Source organism: Pelophylax lessonae, assembly GCF_965119305.1.
Source record: "Pelophylax lessonae genome assembly, chromosome: 10".
Classification (NCBI taxonomy): Eukaryota; Metazoa; Chordata; class Amphibia; order Anura; family Ranidae; genus Pelophylax; species Pelophylax lessonae.
In genome coordinates this window covers 48,992,767-49,015,512 of record NC_138777.1, presented here as the reverse complement: position 1 = coordinate 49,015,512, position 22,746 = coordinate 48,992,767, and the positions used below count along the sequence as shown (strand labels likewise).

At 47.5% G+C, this 22,746-nt stretch overlaps 2 protein-coding genes across 2 annotated transcripts in view; one reads left to right on the top strand and one right to left on the bottom strand.

Annotated features, from left to right (window-relative positions):
• Positions 1-12,444, bottom strand: part of MTCH2 (mitochondrial carrier 2) — a 44,906-nt gene extending 32,462 nt beyond the window's left edge. The window contains exon 1 of the mRNA XM_082269814.1: positions 12,295-12,444. Within this exon, the coding sequence (XP_082125940.1) occupies positions 12,295-12,381 (87 nt within the window). The 5' untranslated portion in view covers positions 12,382-12,444. The remainder of the gene's footprint in view (positions 1-12,294) is intronic.
• A 41-nt stretch (positions 12,445-12,485) lies between these two features.
• AGBL2 (AGBL carboxypeptidase 2) overlaps positions 12,486-22,746 on the top strand; it is a gene marked incomplete at its 3' end in the record, with an annotated part of 76,900 nt that continues 66,639 nt past the window's right edge. Inside the window, exons 1-2 of the mRNA XM_082270961.1 lie at positions 12,486-12,560; positions 22,139-22,214. Of these exons, the coding sequence (XP_082127087.1) occupies positions 22,179-22,214 (36 nt within the window). The 5' untranslated portion in view covers positions 12,486-12,560; positions 22,139-22,178. The remainder of the gene's footprint in view (positions 12,561-22,138; positions 22,215-22,746) is intronic.

The following is a 22,746-nucleotide window of genomic DNA, read 5'->3' as shown; positions in this document are numbered from 1 at the left end:
CCATCAGATCTGTGCCAGTTATCTGTGATTATAAGCTTTATGGCCTTAAGAATCTGCTTTTTGGTGAGTGCATTTCTTTAGAGGAGAGGATTCCACAAGGTGTGGTGACGGCTTAACATCCTACCTCCGTGTTCTGCTTCTGTGTTTTCACCATCGCTGTGATTTCTGATGTCATCTCGGGATATGGACTAATCTCATGCATGGACTATACCCCATTCCTTGCTTCAGCAGACTTCCTACCAGCTATGTGACCAGCTGCTGTCATTCTGCCAGGCACTTAGGTCATCACATACAACGCAGGGCCACCAGTCCTGCACTGACATGACGACACAGAGGGCCCGGCTTACATTAGGAAACATAACAGCGGCTCCCTTACTCAGAATTACTTGCTCTGTCGGAGGAGGCTTGAGAGTCAGAGGTCACCTGATGTCTGACAGTTTCTGCTCTGTCAAAGATCTGCCTGCAGTCCGATACCACACACTATTTAGTAAGCAACAGTTTAAAATATCAAAATTGCATTGGTAACGTGAATGTTGAGAAAATATTAAAATTCCTCTAAAAAATGTTTTTCTCTTCCAGAGCACAGCATCAGAGGTGACCGTGCCCCCCAAAGGCACAACATCAGAGGTGACCGTGCCCCCCAAAGGCACAACATCAGAGGTGACCGAACACCAGCAAGCAACAGAAAAATTGACCGCACAGCAATGCCTGACATCAGAAGTGACCGCACTCTTAACACATTTCATTGAATTCTAGCTTGAGCATTATTAACACAATCAGTTGGTGGGATCAGCTTTATTCTGTACTAAAACTGTGCAGAGAACCCCAGGCCATCAATTCCACAGGAAGCACAAATCGCCTGGTGTGGGACGATAAAAATGATAGGATTTCCGCCAAGATAAGCCCAGTGATTGGGGGCAGTCTGCATGCTCAGGCAGGGTGATCCTGTATGTTCATTGATCATTCGATCTGCAGAATGATTGTGTGATGATCAGATCCAGAGACTGACATTTTATGCTCATGGGTATACATGTAGTGATTGATTTTGTTAGGAACGATTGCAAACAAGCAACTCATCGTTGATTAGAGAGGAGCTTCACACCCCCTCCCTCTTCCTTTGCTTTTTTGCTAGGTAAAGCTGGATACACACTATACAATTTTCTTTAGATTTTTTTCCTTTAGACTTACCAAAACCATATAATATGAAGACCTAAACGCTTTCAATTTGTATGCAATCAGCTAATCCTTTGCACTACATTGTTGAAGGTAAATCTAAAGGAAATCTACCAACAAAAGTTGTATAGTGTGCATCCAGCTTTACCCACAAAACACACAAAAAAACACACACACACACATCCAGGGGAGTTCTGTCCACACCTTGGCTTGAGCCACCATCTTATTCTTTGAAGTCATTAGGAGTCGGCTGTCTTTTCCAGGTTCTTGCAGCCAGTCCCCCGGTGATGCACAGCAGCTGGCTGCAAGAATTGGGAAAAGACAGCTGGACCTCTGATGACGCACATACATTATGGCTGGCTGCAAGAATCAGGAAGTGACAGCTGGCCCCGATGATGCACATGCACTGCAGCCAGCTGCAGGAATCGGATAAAGACAGCTGGACCTCTGATGACGCACATACATTATGGCTGGCTGCAGGAATCGCGTAGTGACAGCTGGCCCCGATGATGCACTGCAGCCAGCTGCAGGAACTGGATAAAGACAGCTGGACCTCTGATGACGCACATACATTATGGCTGGCTGCAAGAATCGCGTAGTGACAGCTGGCCCCGATGATGCACATGCACTGCAGCCAGCTGCAGGAACTGGATAAAGACAGCTGGACCTCTGATGACGCACATACATTATGGCTGGCTGCAAGAATCGCGTAGCGACAGCTGGCCCCGATGATGCACATGCACTGCAGCCAGCTGCAGGAATCGGATAAAGACAACTGGACCTCTGATGACGCACATACATTATGGCTGGCTGCAAGAATCGCGTAGTGAAAGCTGGCCCTGATGATGCGCATGCACTGTAGCCCGCTGCAGGAATCGGATAAAGACAACTGGACCTCTGATGACGCACATACATTATGGATGGCTGCAAGAATCAGGAAGTGACAGCTGGCTCCGATGATGCACATGCACTGCAGCCAGCTGCAGGAATCGGATAAAGACAACTGGACCTCTGATGACGCACATACATTATGGCTGGCTGCAAGAATCAGGAAGTGACAGCTGGCTCTGATGATGCACACGCACCAGGGCTCGACAAAACCCAAACAACAAAAGATAAAAAAACAGTGGTATACTTAGGATAGCTAATGATAACAACTGACTCACCAAAACTAATAGGTAGTGTTCCTAAAGCCTGTGGTTAATGGAAGGAAGGAGGGGAATGAAAGCACAGAGAAGTGCCTATCAAAAGGGGCAATAAGAGGAACAAACTGCGGTATATCTTAGAAAAAAAAAAGTCAAGTTTTTCATCATTTATGATTTAATAAAAGGTCACCATACCAGGATAAAAACATCAGCATGAAAACGTTGTCATATACTTAAAAACAGATAACCCGGGCTCACATGCATACTCCCACACACTGAAAGGGGCAGCGGAAGGTGGGAGCTATAGAGGTGATGGGTGGTAAACCCCTTGGTGATGGCTAGTACGCCACACGTAAGGACCTAAAGGAAGTAGTGGGCTGGGGGCTCTGGTAAAGCAGTGCAGATGTAACAAAGGTCTCCGCTGAGTAATGACAATCTCAAATGCAGTGCTGCAACACAGAGACAGGGTGCAAAGCACAAGTCTCATCCATCCGTTCCACAGTCTAAAGTCATTGATTGCATTAGTGAAGCTAGGCAAAGAGCAGCCATTCACTGAATCCGCTATCTGCACATGTAGATTAGATTAATGCTCTGCAGAGAAAAATCAGCAGGCAGCATGTTAGCAAGGCTGGGATAGCAGAGGAAAGTGAAAGTTAACAGAGCGTACACAGGCATGAATGTGTAGCATCAGTGGACCTGGAAGAACCCTTGGGTCATCTCATCCACAGGCAGCACAGGGTCCACAGGTTGCTCCAATGTGTATTCCTTCTGTATCTGCTAAATTCCCCTTGATTGCTGCTACAGTGATGATGGCATCTCAGTGTACTCCCATGGAAGAAATCAACGCTGCCAGTGTCCCGTTCAGTGTGGGACAGCAGCTCATGGATGGTAAGGCTGCATGGGGAAAAAAACCCAGGCACCAGGTTGCAATGGCGACTGCAAATTTCGTCATGGCGCCTGGGCTACACCGCAGCAGCGGTCTGGATTCCTCCCATGTTGCCCTCCCGCAGGTACGCTGACTAAGATCAGACTGCCCGATAATTGAGGCCACAGCATTGCGGCCTGCTGTAGCAAGATAGTTGCATAGTTAATCAGGTTGGAAAAAAAAAAAAAAAAAAAAAACACAAGTCCATCTAGCTCAACCAATAAAAAAGCCAACCATACAATCCTATATACACAATCTTATACCCACAGTTGATCCAGAGGAAGAAGAAAAACCAAAGGATGATCCAATTTGCTACAGCAGGGGAAAGAAATTCCTTCCTGATCCCCCGAGAGGCAATCTGATATTCCCTGGATCAACTTAACCTAGAAATATTACTACCCAGTTACATTATGTACACCTAGGAAAGAAACCAGGAATTTTTAAAGCAATCTACTGAGCTGGCCAGAACCACCTCTGGAGGGAGTCTATTCCACATTTTCACAGCTCTTACTGTGAAAAAAAACTTTCCGTATTTGGAGACAAAATGTATTTTCCTCTAGACGTAAAGAGTGCCCCCTGTGATGACATTAAAGTGAATAACACACGCTCCTTTGTGCGAACTGGCACCGTCCTCTGATGGGAGGTGCTGTAATGAGCGTGGCTTGATCACACTGCCCGCCCACCTTCTACATCATCTTCCCAGTTTGACAGCTGGGGTTGAAGTTGCGGGCTTCATCGGTCGCCTGTTCCTTACCGCCGCTGAGTGCACGGGGAGTGCCGACTGTCAGTGATGCCTCATCGGTGCAGCCCATCGGTGCAGCCTCAACAGTAACACCTCATCAGCGCACATTAGTCAAGAAAAATTACTTATTTGCAAAATCTAACAAAAAAAAAAAAAAATGATTTTTTTATTTTCTGTCTTTTTTTCGCTTGGCACCAGGCGTGAGCAATTCCTATTGTCTGATCCCCCAAACATGCAGTTCTGGGCGCTGGATAGCTGATTAAAAGAACTGGCTCCTAACTTTTCTAGCCGGCTCCTAGATTCTAAGCACTTTTGTCAAGCCCTGACATACACTATGGCTGGCTGCAAGAGCCAGGAAGTGACAGCTGACTCCCCGATGATGCCCATGTATTGCAGCAGGCTACATGAACAAGACAGACAGCTGCCACCCCGATGATGCACATGCACTCCAGCCGGTTGCAAGAACCAGGGAGATCCAGCTAGCCCCCTGATGATGCACATGCAGTCCAGCCGGTTGCAAGAACCAGGGAGATCCAGCTGGCCCCCTGATGATGAACATGCACTCCAGCCGGTTGCAAGAACCAGGGAGATCCAGCTGGCCCCCTGATGATGAACATGCACTCCAGCCGGTTGCAAGAACCAGGGGGATCCAGCTGCCACCCTGATGATGAACATGCACTTCAGCTGGCTGCACAAATCGGGCAGAGACAGCTGGCCTCCTGATAATGTAAATGCACTATGGCTGACTACAAGAACCAGGAAGTGACAGCTGGCCCCCTGATGACAAAAGGCAGCTCATACATCATAGAGCAGCCCAAGGCCTCCTGGGATGTGTGATGTCAGGTAGCTGTAGGGAACAGAATATGTCATTCTTGCCTAAGCAAGGATCCAAGAAGAGTTGGGGAAGATTCCCCTCCATTTATTCCCTGTATGGGGGCTTCTCCATCCATTTTCTAGCAACTGGCCAGCCATTGTGGACTTTTATTGATCGATCTGACAGATATCAGCCTGTGTGTGGGAGAACTGATCAGAATTCAGACCGATTGATCCTTCTTCATTAATCATATTAATTTATGACCTGTAGGCCTCACACACACTGATGATTAGGGGATGAAAGTGTGAAATACATTCACACCCACCAAAGTGCCTGGTACTCCTCACAAGTCAAGCAAGCCGCACTGTTTGCACGCTCCCACGCATTTCGCAGTCCACTGGAATGAATAGGCTGTCACAATGTGGGAAAGCACAGAACTGCATCTTTTATGGTGTGCATCGGCCCTTACATCGTATTGTCAGTTCAAAGTGAAAGCCGTGCCATGTGTTGGTTCTTATTTTATAGTGAACCTTCACCCTCCCTGCCCTTCATCACTTCATTCCTCCCCTCTCACCATCAGATGTTTCTGCTTATTTTATTATTTGCTTTACCCACTTGTATTCATGTGTGCCATCTCCTTTGTAAACTGCAACATTTCTGGTGTCCCTATATTTTTTATTTAGATTCTCGTTAATTATTTTCCTTTACCTGCCCTTCCGTGATAATGCCATTCACAGACCAGCCTCCATTCTCACACATTACTAAACCCCAATATATGTCTGAAACTTGTCTAGATTTTTCACAAGTGCATACTACAACCCTCTAATACCCTGATTTCTTCTTGCATCAATGTTTGGTTACTAAAGCCTCGTACACACGCAACGATTATCGGCCGACCGATCATCCGTCTTTTGTCCAGAGTGGTGTCTGTTGGTTGGAATGTGCCTAGACTGCACACGAATTTTCTCGCCCGACAAAATTCTACTTCAGAAGTGATGTCATGTGTCGGGTTGCTTTCTTTGTGTTCTTTCTTATCTGAGCATGCCCAGACTTGCTCATTAGATTTTTCCCTGTCGAAATCTGTACTGACTGCACGAAAATCGGACGTGTTTTGACGGCAGACAAAAATTTTATAGTCTGCACACCAGATTTTTTTCGGCCGAAAAGTCGGAGTCGGTTGTCGGAAGCATCATACTAACAAGCCGAAAATCGGCAGATCGGTCGTTGGACGAAAATTCCCTGCCAATTTTTGACGCGTGTGTACGAGGCTTTGGATTGAAGATTCCTTCACCTTTTATTCTCTTTTGTTTGTTCTCTCTTTCCTGCTCTACATACTCTTTTCTTTCTACACTTCTTGTTCCTCATGTCTATACCGTCCTTCATGGTTGAGGGTTCTCCCCTCCTCTCCCTTAAAAAGTTCTGGTACGGCTTGCCTCATATTGATAGTCATAATGTGATCTATCTGACCTTTCATTTTCTTGATAATCTCTAAAAGGGAGCATAATAATTGCACGTCGGGATTAGGCTTTGTGCGTCGGGATTGGGCTCCTTGCATAAGTACTATATGCATTCTGAGGGGGGGCCTCCATTCTTTGGATCTATTGTACTGTCCATGTATTGGGCTCTTCTCGTGTTGCCTGTGTGATTCCTGTGGTGGTCTCCTTGGACCAGGACTCCTTTCATAATATCTATAAGGTTCATATGGTGGTCCTCTTTGGTCCCTGGATCCATTATTGGGTCTGTTTCAGTTGTTATATGGTTTTTTAATGTGGTTATAGCTCTTCCAATAATGTGTTTTTTTCCATGTATTTTGAGAGGTCCGGTCCCAGTGTGGAGGTCTTCTCTCCATATTCCAAGGGGTATGGTACCCATAATCCCTAGGTCCTCCATCGTTCGTTTGTTGTCTCGGGGTGTCCACTTGTGTTCTATAGTAGTTGGATTCTCTCTGGGGGCGGTCTGAATGGACTCTAATGCGATTATAATGCTCAGGTGTTCTATCATGTGAGTGAACTCTCCCTACTTTTCCAGGTGTAGAGTAATGGGATCATTTAATCCAGGGATCTTCAAACTACGGCTGTCCAGCTGTTGCGGAACTACACATCCCATGAGGCATCGTAAAACTCTGACATCTACAGACACGACTAGGCATGATGGGAATTGTAGCTCCTGAACAAATAAAGAGCCATAGTTTGAATACCCCTGATTTAATCCTATTTGACTTTGCCGTTTGAATACTTGGACATGTTTGTAATCATTAGTATTCCTGGTATATTTTTTGCTTTTCCTTAAAGTGGAGTTCCAGCCTCAAATACCTTTAACTAAAAATGCCCCTATAATACTAATCCATCGCCCTTTATAGAACCGCTATTCTCATACTTACAAAGGTGTATAGTATTGGATTTTAGTCAAAATCTTACTTTTAAAAATGCTGTCTGGGCGCGGCCATCTTGGATGTGGGCATCTGAAGCCGCAGTGTAATCTGCTGTGTCCTTCTTTCTGATTCCAGGGAGTGTTCTGGGAGTTCTTCCTGATTCCAGCCTCCTGGGAGTGATGACAAACAGCTCCCAGGATGCAATGCAAAGGCGGAAGCGATGTCGGTGGCCGTGGTCACAGAGGGGGGGAGAAGGAGGAAGTACAATAAAAAATGCCCTGAAAATAAGGTAAGGGACCCCTAAAAAAAAATTGAAAATGCCCAATTGTTGATCAGCATAGCGAACACTCCAGGAATCACTAAAGTTGCAAAATAGGCCGGAACTCTGCTTTAATTGGACCTCTCTATCTTTTTTGGTTATGTCTTTATTGAATTGGGCTGTGAGTGTTGTAATGTCTGTTGTTTCTTTATGAGCCTCTAGTTGTTCCTTTTACTCTCCTATTGTCTGATCTATTTTCATAATTTTCTTCGGTTTCCTTTTCGGGAGAATTCTGACTAATTCTAGTGCTTTGTCATTGAAAAAATGTAAAACCATTCAACTATGGAATCTCGGTCTATGAGACCATCATTCAGTGGAACTTCCCTTTTTAAACATCTAGGTACTAAATCTTCCCTGATGTATCTTTCAAAGGTGGTGATGTCCCACCACAAACTAACCTTCTTGTCCATGTTATGGCCAAGTTTTCTCATCAGGCTTTCAACATTGGTTTTACACACTATTCTAAGTGTTGAACACTTCTTCCAAATTACCTTTCCTTTGTGCAACAAAAGTGAAAATATCCATGATTGCTGCAGGGGTAAATGGGATAGTAGGAACAAATACAATATATATTATATATATATATATATATATATATATATATATATATATATACACACACACATACACACACACACACACGGTTCCCCGCGCAATTGCTAAGAAGATAATCAACTAGATTGACTGCTGAATGCACCGGTCAGCATATCCGTGGTCAACAAAAAAGGTCAAAACTAGATAAAGGTGGTTCTGGGCTGTCTGGGATATCCAAAATATGCAAACATAAGTAACTGTGACAAAAATAGGTATAACCAACTACATACAGAAACAAATACGGTATGTATGTGAAAATGATCTGTGAACACTCAGTGAAGCACAATTGATAGGTGAAACCGAAAGTGCTGCCGGAGGACAAGCTCACGGCTCGTGGATTTTATGTAATGCATCTGCTTTACAAATGTGTGTTTTTAATCTTTCTAAAATAAAAAAGTAGTATACAGAATTACGCTATGTAGAGCCTCTCTCTTTACATACTATATATATTAGGCTGATACCCGGACCATCCAGTGGACTTCCACTGATTGCACCAGATATCACCAACCCCAGAGCTGCTGGGAGACCCCTTACAGCAGTGGTTCTCAACTCCGGTCCTCAGGACCCACTAACAGGCTAGATTTTAGGTATTACCTTGGGAAGATGCAGACTCGAATACTGCAATCACTGATCAGCAAATGATATCACCTGTGATGTATTTCAGTTATCTTGCAAACCTGGCCTGTTAGTGGGTCCTGAGGACAGGAGTTGAGAACCCCTGCCTTACAGGCATCCGTTTTACCACTTGCACGTTACTTATCTACAGAGTGCTATACATGCTGTTATCTTACAGCTGTGGGGGGCTGGGTATGTAATGCCCCCCCCCCCCCCATAGTACTGGGTGTGAGTAGGTACATAGTGCCAGGCATTGTAGTTAGGTGGCTACCCACATTATACTGGGCACTGTAGGCAGGTAGGTACCCCCATAGTTCTGAGCACTGGAGGCAGCTATGTTTGCGCATCCCCCCATAGTACTGGGTGTAGGAAGGTACATAGTACCAGGCATTGTAGGATTGTAGGTAGGGGGCTAACCTCATTATACTGGGCACTGGAGGCAGGTATGTATACCCCCCCCCCCCCCCATAGTACTGGGTGTGGGAAGGTACATAGTAGAGGCCTGCGCGGGAAAGTTTTATTAAACCCGCACCCGATGAATGTATGACCAGGACCGCCCGCACCCGCAATGTTTTTGTCCACTCCCGCCCACACCGCAATGTTTGTGTTCCACTTCCGCCCGCACCCGCAATGTTTGTGTTCCACTTCCGCCCGCACCCGCAATGTTTGTGTTCCATTTCCGCCCACACCCACAATGTTTGTGTTCCGCCCGCACCCGCAATGTTTGTGTTCCGCCCGCACCCGCAATGTTTGTGTTCCGCCCGCACCCGCAATGTTTGTGTTCCGCCCGCACCCGCAATGTTTGTGTTCCGCCCGCACCCGCAATGTTTGTGTTCCGCCCGCACCCGCAATGTTTGTGTTCCGCCCGCACCCGCAATGTTTGTGTTCCGCCCGCACCCGCAATGTTTGTGTTCCGCCCGCACCCGCAATGTTTGTGTTCCGCCCGCACCCGCAATGTTTGTGTTCCGCCCGCACCCGCAATGTTTGTGTTCCGCCCGCACCCGCAATGTTTGTGTTCCGCCCGCACCCGCAATGTTTGTGTTCCGCCCGCACCCGCAATGTTTGTGTTCCGCCCGCACCCGCAATGTTTGTGTTCCACTTCCGCCCGCACCCGCAATGTTTGTGTTCCACTTCCGCCCGCAATGTTTGTATTCCACTTCCGCCCGCACCCGCAATGTTTGTGTTCCACTTCCGCCCGCACCCGCAATGTTTGTGTTCCACTCCCGCCCGCACCCGCAATGTTTGTGTCCACTGCTGCGGTTGTGCCCTATACTCGCAGTATAAGACTACCCCCTCTTTTGAGGCAACACCATTTCATAACATTAGTGGAGCCATCACGTCCCTATTAAATATTTTAGCCCGCTGGATGTGCCCTAATATGTACTGTAGCTCCTGCTACATACAGAACTTCTCTATTATAAATAGTTTAGCCTGCTGGATGTGTATACAGTAAGCTTTGGCTACTTACAGAACGTCCCTGTACTGGAATACTCTATGTACCACTCTGAGCCAATCACGGCAAGCTGTGTATTCTATTATTGCATACAAAGCCTGCTCGGATTGGCAAAGGTTGTATAAGCCCGCCTCTCTGACTCAGCCAATCCGAGCAGGCTTTGTATGCATTAGGCCCCTTTCACACAAGCGGACCGTTCAGATCCGCCTGTCAGTTTTTTTGGCGAATCTGAACGGTCACCCCATGCATCTCTATGGGGCATCGGATGTCAGCGGAGACATGTCCGCTGACACCCGATCCGTCAAACCTGGACGGATGGAAACCCTATTTTCCATCCGTCCAGCGGATCGGATGAGAATGGACCGACGGTCCGTTCCCATCCGATATCCCCATAGAGCTGTTTGGGGAACTGACAGCTGTGTCTCCACACACAGCGCGGAGAACAGCTGTCATCCTCCTCCTCAGCAGTGGAGCGATCCTCCGCTGAGATAAATGGAGTATGTCCGACGGACATACTGTGTGAAGAGCCCTTAAGGCCCCTTTCACACTTGTAGTCCGTCAAACGGACTCCGCTTTTCTCTGCAGGGGATCGATCCGCCGATCCCCCGCTGAGCAGGAGGCTGACAGCTGTTCTCTGTGCGGAGAACAGCTGTCAGTTCCCCATGCATCTCTATGGGGGAAATCGGATGGGAATGGACCGGCAGTCCGTTCTCATCCGATTCGATCCACTGGATGGATGGAAAATAGGGTTTCCATCCGTCCAGATTTGACGGATCGGATGTCAGCAGACATCAGATGCCCCATAGGGATGCATGGGGGGACCGTTCAGATGCGCCAAAAAAAACAAAGGGCTTTTTCACACGGGTGATCCGATCAGATCCGCCTGTCAGTTTTTTAGGTGGATCTGATCGGATCCTCCATGCAGCTCTATGGGGCAGCAGGTGTCAGCGGAGACACCTACGCTGACACCCGCTGCCATCTGTATCCGATCCTGTCCGTGAAATCTGGACGGATGGAAACCCTATTTTTCCATCCATTCAGTAATCGGATGAGAGCGGACAGGCGGTCCACTCTCATCCGATCCCCAATAGAGGGCAGCAGGGGGCTGAGACACCTCCCTCTCCGCAAGCGGAGACGGAGCTGTCATCCGCCGGCTCAGCGGGGATCGCGGATCGATCCCCGCTGAGCAACACAGATCCACCTACAGAGGCGGACCGTGTGAAAGAGGCCAAACAGGCGGATCTGAACGGTCTGCCTGTGTGAAAGGGGCCTAATAGAATACACCACTTGCCGTGATTGGCTCAGCACGTTCTGGGAAGTTGCCAAAGGTACTGTATACACATCCAGCGGGCTAACATGTTTAATAGGGATGTTCTGTAACTAGCTGAAGCTACAGTACCTGGCGTATAAGACGACCCCCAATTTTTGGGGTATCTTTTTTATTATAAAAAAAAAGTCGTCTTATATGCCGGAAAACGCGTTACACCAAATTGCACCGTTACCCGCAAAATTTTTTGACCGCCCCAGCAGAGGTAAAACCGCCCGTTCCCGCAGGATTTGCATTGGGTCCCGTGGGAGCCCAAACCCAATGCCATCCTCTAGTCCATAGTACCAGGCATTGGAGTTAAGTGGGAATAACACGATACTTTACACGGTGCTGGGAAATACACCGCTGAGGTCACCAGGCGGGTTTGCACAGAAGGAACGTTTATTTGTTGTGTTCTTAGAGTTGTCAGATATTTATATACCACTATTAGGTGTCCATCACCCAGATTTTATATTCATATTTTCCCTTCCTTTACCACATCCATCCAGGAAGTGAGATTCACCGAGTGTTCACACATCATTCTCACATTCACATTGGTCTCTCTATGTAGATGGTTATACCGGTTTGTCACATGTACTTATTATTGCATATTTTGGATACCCCAGACAGCTTCCCCTTGTTATAGTGGTGGTGATAGTAGTAGTAGTATAGAGGTGGTGGTGGGAGTAGTAGTATAGAGGTGGTGGTGGGAGTAGTAGTATAGAGGTGGTGGTGGGAGTAGTAGTATGGAGCTCGGTGATGCAGTGATCGTTCATGTCTACACAGAACCACCGACAGGTGTCAGCCCCTCCCCCGTCACTGACACCCCCCACTCACCTGCACCAGCATCTTCACGTACATGAGCGGGTGGGACACGACGGTCAGGCCGGAGCCCAACAGCAGCTGACTGGTCGTGTCCGCCATCTTGGAGACGTCACGTGACTCCGGGTCGCCGATTCAAGGAGAAAAAACAGCGGCGAGGAGCGGAAGTGAAGGGGGAGCACGTGACCCGCGTCTCCTAGCAACGCCGAGAGTTTGTGGTGGGCGGAGCCTGAGAGAGAAGAGCGGAGCGCTGGAGGGGAAAGGGGGAAGCCGGGTGGAAGGTAGGTACCTCCTTAGCAATGGGCACTGGAGTCTGGAGGGAGGTGGGTATGTGTCCTCCATAGTACTGGGTGGAGGTAGGTACACACATTGTACTGGGCACTGGAGACTGATGGGTAGCCCATAGTACCAGCCATTGTAGGTAGGTGGCTACCCTTATTATACTGGGCACTAGAGGAAGGTGGGTACCCCCATATTTCTGAGTACTGGAGGCCGGTATGTGTGTCTACCCCCCCCCCCATAGTACTGGGTGTGGGTAGGTACATAGTACCAGCCATTGTAGGTAGGTGGCTACCCTCATTATACTGGGCACTGGAGGCAGGTAGGTACCCCCATAGTTCTGAGCACTGGAGCCAGGTATGTATGCCCCCCCCCCCATAGTACTGGGTGTGGGGAGGTACATAGTAACAGCCATTGGAGTTAGGTGGGGACCTCTGTAGTATTGGGCATTGGAGGCAGGTAGGTACCCCCATTGTACTGATCATTGGGGCAGGTAGGCACACCTACAGTTCTGGACATTGGGGCAGGTAGGTATGCCTATAGTTCTGCATACTGGAGGTAGGTGGGTACCTCCATAGTACTGGGTAATGGAGGTAGGGAACTCATTGCAGGTAGGTAGCCCCATTGTACTGGGCATTGAAGAAAGTTATGTATTTATGACCATAGCTCTGGGCACTAGAGGCAGGCATGTATGTACTCCTATAGTTCTGGGAACTAGAGGCAGGTAAGTTTCCCTATAGAACTGGGCACTGGAGGCAAGTAAGTTCTCTAATAATACTGGGCACTGGAGGCAGGTAGGTACCCCCATAGTACTGGGCATTGGGGGTAGGTACCCTCATAGTACTGGGCTCTGGAGGCAGGTAGGTACCCTCATAGTACTGGGCACTGGAGGCAGGTAGGTACCCTCATAGCACTGGGCACTGGAGGCAGGTAGGTACCCCCATAGTACTGGGCATTGGGGGTAGGTAGGTATCTCCATACTACTCAGCACTGGGGGTAGGCATGTACGTACTCCTATAATTCTGGGTACAGAATAGTACTTGATACTGGGGGTAGATACCCCTAGTACTGGGCACTGGGGGCAGGTAGGTACCCCCATAGTACTGGACACTGGGGGCAGGCATGTACGTACTCCTATAATTCTGGGTACTAGAGGCTGGTAAATCCCCTCATAGTACTGGGCACTGGGGGCAGGTAGGAACCCTCTTAGTACTGGGCACTGGAAGCAAGTAGGTTCCCTCATAGTACTGGGCACTGGGGGCAGGTAGGTACTCCCCATAGTGCTGGACACTGGGGGCAGGTTGGTACTCCCCATAGTACTGGGGGCAGGTAGGTACTCCCCATCTTGCTGGACACTGGGGGGGGAGGTAGGTACTCCCCATAGTGCTGGACACTGGGGGCAGGTAGGTACTCCCCATAGTACTGGGCACTGGAGGTAGGTAGGTACTCCCCATAGTACTGGGCACTGGAGGTAGGTAGGTAGATAGGCAGGTAGGCAGTGTTGCACAACTGCGCAATTGTCAGTTAAATTAACGCAGTGCCGTATCGCAAAAAAATGGCCTGGTCATGAAGGGGGGGGGGGTAAATCTTCCGGAGCGGTTAAACTGGAGGTTCTGTTGGCTTCCCTTGCCTGCCCTGACCTGTATGTAGAGGTCAGTGAGTGCGGGAAAATGTAACTGACAACCCTTTTATAATCCCTTTTGTATCTGAAATGTAATAAACTGATTTTAAGTGGAAGTTGAGTTGTGCTGTAGAATGCGCTCACACCTGAGCGACGTGGAAACACGCGTTTCCTAAAATAAATGAGCGGTTAGACTTTACACACCTGAAATGTATTTAAATTATTTAAACTGGAAGTTCTGTTGGCTTCCTTTGCTCCAGCTGTATGTAGAGGTCAGTGAGTGTGGGAAAGTATAACTGACAAACCCTTTATAATCCATTTTTCTTTTGATGTACCCAGTGTCAGGACAAGGTCATCCAGCGCCCAGGGCCAGGATGCCAAACTGCGCCCCCTTTCCCTTAGGGTTAGAATCAAGGCACCCCCCTATCCCTGCAATAAACCATTGCGCCCAGGGCAACCGAACCATCACTCCTGCCCACCCCTTGTTCTGGATGTTCCTGAAATATAGGCTAGGTTCACACTAGGAGCGAGAATTGGAGCCTTTCCCGCACCCAAAATGTGCTGCTCTTTACAAACCTGCGGGCTGGCATTTATATTTAATGGCACCTCCACGCATCTAAAAAACGCAGTGCCTTGGCAGGTGTGGGAACTGTGGGGAAGTCGCACGGTGCAAAAACCACCATGTGATTTCTCAGCTGCTACGGTTTAACCACTTGCCATTCGGGCCATAGACAAAAGATGTCTTCAGTTGGAAGTGGAATGCCGGGGCTCTGGCTGCCATAACCCCGGTATTGCTTTTTTTAGCCAGCAATTCTCTAACTGATAACAGTGGTCCAAGCAGCGGATTTGTCGTTGAATCACTTTTAGAAGATGCAGGAGGGGTCGCCTCTCCTGCTGCTTCTCAGTGGGTCAACTTCTCAGGCTTACCTGGATGTAAACATCTCTTGTGATAACAATACAGCATGACCGGTTGTCTTTATGGGGAGATCTGTTGTCAATAAGACCCCCCATCTCTCCTCTACAATGTAAAGCATTTGATTAAAAAAAAAAAAAAGAAAAACATTCTTGTTTATATTGGGCCGGTACCAGAAGTAATGTCATGTAGTTGCTCCGATCCTCCTGGATCATAGAGATGAGTGAAGGCCATCTTTCCTTCATTCACTGGCTAGGCAGGGAATGAGCGGGGGCGGGACCGCACCGCTACAGGCTCGTGGTGGGATTCAAAATTTTTAGTAACCAGTTCCGACTTTCAGTGCACAGTGACAAGCGTGCCCCCTTTCAATGCACAGTGACAAGCGTGCCCCCTTTCAATGCACAGTGACCAGCGTACCCCCTTTCAATGCACAGTGACCAGCGTGCCCCCTTTCAATGCAGAGATCATCGTGCCCCCTTTCAATGCAGAGACCAGCGTGCGGCGTGCCCCCTTTCAATGCACAGTGACCAGCGTGCCCCCTTTCAATGCAGAGATCAGCGTGCCCCCTTTCAATGCAGAGTGAACAGCGTGCCAAGCCCCCCCGAGATCAGTGCACTTGACTTACCTGTTGTACTGGCAGCTTCTCTTCAGTCCCCGCATCTCCTCTCCTCCCGCCTCCTCCTCGGCCAATGGCATGGGATTTGCCTTTCAGCCAATCAGGAAGCGGGTCTCGGACCCGCTTCCTGATTGGCCAGGAGGAGGATCCGTGTGACAATAGCGAATTTTCATTCGCTATTGTCACACAATGGGTGGGCTCGGGGCGCACTGCTTTGCGCCCCGGGTCCACCCTTTCCTGAAGCCTACTAGAGCCAAATTGTAATAGGTGGGGACTGTCTGGGAGGCAGGGGCGGCGGCCTGGAGGAGAAAGGGGTGATGTCACTGGTTGCTAGACGCTAAGCTGCTCTAGCCTAGCAAACAGTGCTGTATGTAGGCTCCGGCCGCCTCCCCGCAGAGAGAGAGCGCTGCCGCCGCAGCCACAGGCAGGGACAGAGAGAGCCAGAGTGGATGATATACAGATGGTCACAGTAAGGCGGTTCTGAAAAATTCCTAGGGAATAAAATGGAGGTCATTGCAATATTTTATGTCATGGTATTTGCACAGCAATTTTTCAACTGCAATTCTTTTGGGAAAAAAACACTTTCAAGAATTAAAAAAAACAAAACAGTAAAGCTAGCAATTTTTTTTGTATACAGTAATGTGAAAGCTGATGTAACGCTGAGTAAATAGATACCTAACGTGTCATGCTTTAAAATTTCGCACACTTGTGGATAGGGATGATCGAACGCTTCAGCCGAATTTTGAACATTTTGCCCAAAAAGTTCGGAATTCGGCAACCAGAACCGACCAAAATGCAATGGGACAGGAAATGGGCTTTAAAAGCCCATGATTGGACCAGAACCATTAGCAAAGGCTAATTGAGGGGACAGGAGAATGCTAGGAATGTGATTGGAGTGACTAGGGGGTCCATAGACCAATCATTAGTGAATACGCCCCCCAGTATATAAGATAACCCCCGCCAAATTCCTAGCATTGTTATACAGGGACATGGAAAAGAGTGGAAGCAGTTCGTGGACTTCTGCTACAAAGTGTCATTTAGCATTTATTAGTGTGAGGAAAGGGATATCTAGTGTAGTTAGAGTGCTCTTTTACACTTTAGTTAGCTTTAATAATTTAGTTTCTGTAGGGAAAGTGTTAAGTGCCAGGGTGACCGTAGTGTAGTGTAGGGTGAACTGACAGTGACTGCTATGGCAGGGTGACCAAACCCTTCCATATCAGGGTGACAGCTATAGAGAAAAGCTAGTTTCTCTGAAGTCACTTTCGCTGCAGTAATATGGCTTCGCCACTGTCAGCTTGCTTTTTGGCTGCAGGCGTCTATAGGGATTTTTTGAGCACATGTTTGGAGTCAGGCATGACATCTGAACATGTGTATAGGGGGTATATATATATATATATATATATATATATATATATATATATATACACACCCATGTATGTATATATACACCTGCACATATATAAGTGTGAAAGGAGCAGAAAAAACTACTTGCGCTAATGAAATAATTAACACCAATATAGTTACGCTCCTATCACACCTATATATGTCTAAGTGTAAAATACATATAAGTATGTGTGTATATATACCACTATACACAAGTTCAGATGTTTTGCCTGCCTCCAAAGAACCCAAAAAAATGCCCAAAAAAACGCTAGCGCCAAAAAAAAAAAACGCCCAGGTGTGTTGTTGCAGGCATTTTTTTGGGGTTTTTGGAGGCAGGCAAAACATCTGAACTTGTGTATAGTGGTATACACACATACTTATATGTATATATACACCTAGACATATATAGGTGTGATAGGAGCGTAACTATATTGGTGTTAATTATTTCATTAGCGCAAGCATATATTTCTGCTACTATCACACCTATATATGTCTAGGTGTATATATACATATAAGTATGTGTGTGTATATATACCCGTATACACAAGTTCAGATGTTTTGCCTGCCTCCAAAGAACCCAAAAAAATGCCCAAAAAAAACACCCAGGTGTGTTGTTGCAGGCATTTTTTGGGGGTTTTTGGAGGCAGGCAAAACATCTGAACTTGTGTATACGGGTATATATACACACATACTTATATGTATATATACACCTAGACATATATATCCTCTAAGTCAGCTCTGCAACATGTTCCTTGATCGATGACGCGGCGGTGTTGTAACCTTATCCCGCAGCGGTGTGTGCGTCCCACCTCAGCCCCTCCTCCTCTCAGTCAGCTGTTCGTAAGTCTTAGAATTTCATCGGAACTTGAAAATGCCTTGTGCGCATGCGCACTGGGGCTCGCAGCAGCTGGTGGTGACGGAGCGTCCCCGGAAGTGACGAGGGTCCGGAATTTTCACAGGTCCGACTAAATTTTAGAACACCGGAGCTGCCGAACCCAGAACAGACGCCGAGGGAATATGTCAGCTCCCTCAGCGGTGTCAGGCGATTGTGTCGGGGCTTCGTTCTAAGGTAAGTATTTCATAATGTGCTAGTATGCGATGCATACTAGCACATTATGCCATTGTCCTGCAGGGTTTTTTTGTTTTTTTTTTGGGGGGGGGGGGAATACAACCGCTTTAAGTAGCTCCCTTAGGATTGGCTACAAAGACCTTAGGTGACTGGGTGGAGCCTGAACTCTAGGAAAAGCTAATTTGGGGCACATCCAAATGCTCTGAGGAGATTCAGCTGCCACAGGAGTTGCGCGGTGAGTATCCCTCCTCTGTTCCCAGGCCCCTCACTACCAAATTTCACAGGAGTTGTCCTTCCGCAGCTTTCCTGTACCATCATGGCCACAGAACTTTTTATCCAGAGGTCAGGCTGAATGGCTGCTCTCTCTTCTTATGGTGAGACTGTCCCTTCCTACACCTGCTGACCATCCTCTCCTACCAGGGCTGCTGATAGAAATTGCAGGGCCCTGTACAGACTATCTGACTGACAGCCCCCCAAGAAAATATTAAAGCTTTATTTTGATACAAATACAATAAAATCATCATTAGCAGACACAAATGCAACATAACTCACAGAATTTCTGCTAAATCTAAAAGATGAAACTGATAAAAAGATGAGTTGATAAATAAAGCTCTGTGTGTGAATGAGGTGTTGGGGCTCATGCACATGGGTCCTGTGGTCTGTACAGTGTGAATCAGTGGTTCATTTATGTGGCTTGAGCCACCTGGAGCTGTATGAACACAGCTACAGGTCCTAATTTAACAGGTGGGATGCAGGTGTACAGCCCGAACACAGACAGTGTGGATTTGGGGACCGCTCACCTGCACACATGTCCAATAAGGGCCTGCGGCTGTGTTCATACAGGCGCTGCATCCCCATAGAATAACAGGTGGCTCCAGCCCAAACCTATCCTTTACACAGCCATGAACGTGATGATGACGCGGAAGGGAGCGATAAGTGTTTCGGTTACCGCACCCCCGCGTCATCACGTTCATGCGGCGGCCCGCCCTCCAGTGACGCTTCCGCTGCCTGTGATTGGTTTGTTATCTCCCGGCTGTTATTGCTGCTGCTGGCCAGTCACAGTGTCTCCAGGCAAACCGCGGCCGGCCCTCCCCGCTGCCCTCATTGGTTCACGATCATCTCCTCGGCTGCTGCTGGCCAGTGACTGATAGTAAGGGCAAACTGCGGACCCGGAAGGACACCTACCTGTACCAGTGCTATATACGCTGAATGTAAAAATGCCCCCCCTCCGTGTTCTTTAGCCCCCCCCAGTGTTCTTTAGCCCCTCCCTGTGCTCTTAGCCCCCCCCTCCGTTGCTCTTCAGCTCCCCACAGTGCTTTTCATCTCCCCCCCCCCCCATGCTTTCTGGCTCCCCCAGTGCTCTCCAGCTCCCTGGCTCCCCCCTCAGTGATTTCCAGTTCCCCCCCAGACAGTGCTCTCCAGTCCCCCCCCCTCTCCCCCTGTGCTCTCCATCCCCCTGGTTTTCCATGCTCCCCCCCCCGCGCCTTCCAACCCCCCCTGCAATGCTTTCCAAACCCCCCCTTAATTCTCTCCAGTGTCCCCCCCCCCCTCCCCGTGCCCTTCAGCTCCTCCAGTGCACTCTGCTTCCCCTGTGCTCTTCTATCTTCTATCATGTCCGCAGCCTCTGACCACCTCCTGTATCATGTCCGCAGCCTCTGACCACCTCCTGTATCATGTCCGCAGCCTCTGACCACCTCCTGTATCATGTCCGCAGCCTCTGACCACCTCCTGTATCATGTCTGCAGCCTCTGACCACCTCCTGTATCATGTCCGCAGCCTCTGACCACCTCCTGTATCATGTCCGCAGCCTCTGACCACCTCCTGTATCATGTCCGAAGCCTCTGACCACCTCCTGTATCATGTCTGCAGTCTCTGACCACCTCCTGTATCATGTCCGCAGCCTCTGACCACCTCCTGTATCATGTCCGCAGCCTCTGACCACCTCCTGTATCATGTCCGCAGCCTCTGACCACCTCCTGTATCATGTCCGCAGCCTCTGACCACCTCCTGTATCATGTCCGCAGCCTCTGACCACCTCCTGTATCATGTCCGCAGCCTCTGACCTTGTCCTGTATCATGTCCGCTAAATGTACAGTGTGTGTCGTAAAACGTTTGACATTTCGAACATGGCAGAGGCAGCGCTGTCTAGCCACGCTAAAGGTGCAAAACACCAGTCTGCAGCTGCATGCTTGACAGCTTCCAATCCGATTGCTGGCTTTTTCACCCGTGCGCCTGAAGTGACACCGGCTCCCAGCTGCGGCAGCGGTGCTTCCATCTAATCCACTGTAAAACAAGGGACCATTTTGAGTCACGCTGTATCCAGAAACGAAACCCTAACTTCAGAGGTACTGTACACTACAAAGATTGTCATTTATTTTAGTAAAAATATGCTGTGTGTGACATGGATTTTCTTCTTATTTAACATGTATACATAGACATTTCATGAAACATTAGGTCATGAATATTTACGTGAAGTCATGGAAAAGTCATGGAATTTTATTGGTGAAAATTTGTATGAACCCTGTTCTAACCTAAAAAACAGATCTCTCCAGCATTGTGATGTCACTACTAAGAGGAATTCCATCTTCATTTGGTCCTCTCTCTGGGTTCCTAGGCTCCAGTCGTTTGGCCAAACTGCAATGATGTAACTTCTGTGGTCATCTATGAGATGTATATCGGATACACGCCATTACATAAAAATTATCAGACCTATGTGTGATGACTTTGAAGCGCAGTTGTCCTTCTCGGGGGGGGGGGGGGCTGAAAATGGTTCTTCTACTAAAAACACTAATTCTGAGGAACCATTTTCAGAATCTCACTCTGAGGCTACTGATTCAGTCCCTCCCTGAAATGGTTCGGACAGGGTTTAAATTGCCTCCTCTGGAAATGTAAGAAGCCTCCTTTTCTTCTTTGGGTTCTTTGTGCCCTCAGCAGAATTCCCAGGCTTTTCCTTTACCCCCCCTGCTGAACACATCAAGGAGGGAAATGAGAACAACAGCCATATTGTGGAAAATTAACCCAGGGGCCATATGGACCAATAATAAGGATATCTAAAGCTAGCATATCTATGTGCAGTTATATTTCTCTCCCACCAAGGATCTGCCTCCAAATGAAATGGGGGGGGGGGATTGACTATGCCCATATATATCATTTAACCTTGAGTTTACAGGAGTATCTACAAATAGACTTTAGTGATATTCCTTGTTACATTTGTTATTAAATAGACTCATAAGGGAGCCAAAAATGGACTTACTTTGGATGAAGACCTAGGGTGCCCAATATCCTCTCAGTTTAAATATATAAGGTGATAATGATAGCAGGATTGTTCCTGATTGGAAATATCCACTATATAGACGTATCCTTAGGAGTAAAAAAATCAGAGGGTAACTGTGAGTTCCCAAAATTATTCAAGCAATGAGTCCCCATATACCCAGCATACGAACCAACCTTACTGTTCAGGAGCAGCAGCTCCTCCAAGTGCTGATCTGACTTTTGGGATAGCCCACCAGCAGGGAGACAATGGAGATGTCCACTAGGACCGTCTCCGTATCTCTGCCACTTATATATGTATGGGGAGAAAATGGCCGCCCGGGGTGTCTCACGCATGCCCACCACCCCCATGCCACATCTGTCAGGCCGGGGGCGTGGGCGGGTATGTCCCAGGGCATAAGCGGCAAAGCAAACAGCCACGCATGTCCAGAAATGGCGGGACTGGGCAAAAAAAAAATAAAAAAAAATATATATATATAATGTTTGGGGGTTCTGAGTAATTTTCTAGCAAAATGATGATTTTTACATGTAGGAGAGGAATGGCAGAATTTGCCCAGGATTGAAGCGGCTATAGACAGGAGCTGGTCCTGCAATCTGAATGAAAACTTCTAGATTAGAAAACTCCTATCTCATGTTTGTAAGTACATTTATGAAAATTAGTATTTGTTTTGATAATGGTTTGCTGGTATTTTTGTTTTATCCCCATAGGTTTATAGGATAGCCCCAAAATAGATGCAGCATTACAATTATGTGCCCTGCACTCCAAACAGAGCTGAAACCAGAGGTATGTCTTTTTGTCTATCTGTCGCTCTCCCTTTATCGTTTTTGCCTTTTTGCTTTGTTTCAATATATGCAAATTTGTTTCAAGTACTTTAAAGAATGAAAGGTGAATACCTGGCTCAAAAAGGTCCCAAGTCCCAATCCCACGCCTGCCCAATCCAACACTGGCCCTAACTCATACCCAGAGTTGTATAAAGTACTCGAAAAGCACTCGTAAAAGTACAAGTGCTCGATCAAAAAGTGACTTGAGTAGAAGTGGAAGTGCTCTATCAAAAAGTGACTTGAGTAGAAGTACTAAACATTTTTTGTACTTAAGTATTGCAAGTAGTTTTTTAAAAAAAATTTGCTACTCAAATACTGAAAGTAAAAGTACAAGTACTGTGTTATGTAGTTATTAAAGAAAGAAGTCAAAAGTTTGAACATCATATTTTTTTTTTTTATTATTTCAAATGCAGCTTTTATTTATACATACAGTAGCATTTATTTTCGTATGCGCTGATAATACACATGTTTTGAGCATCATGAAACCTGCCATC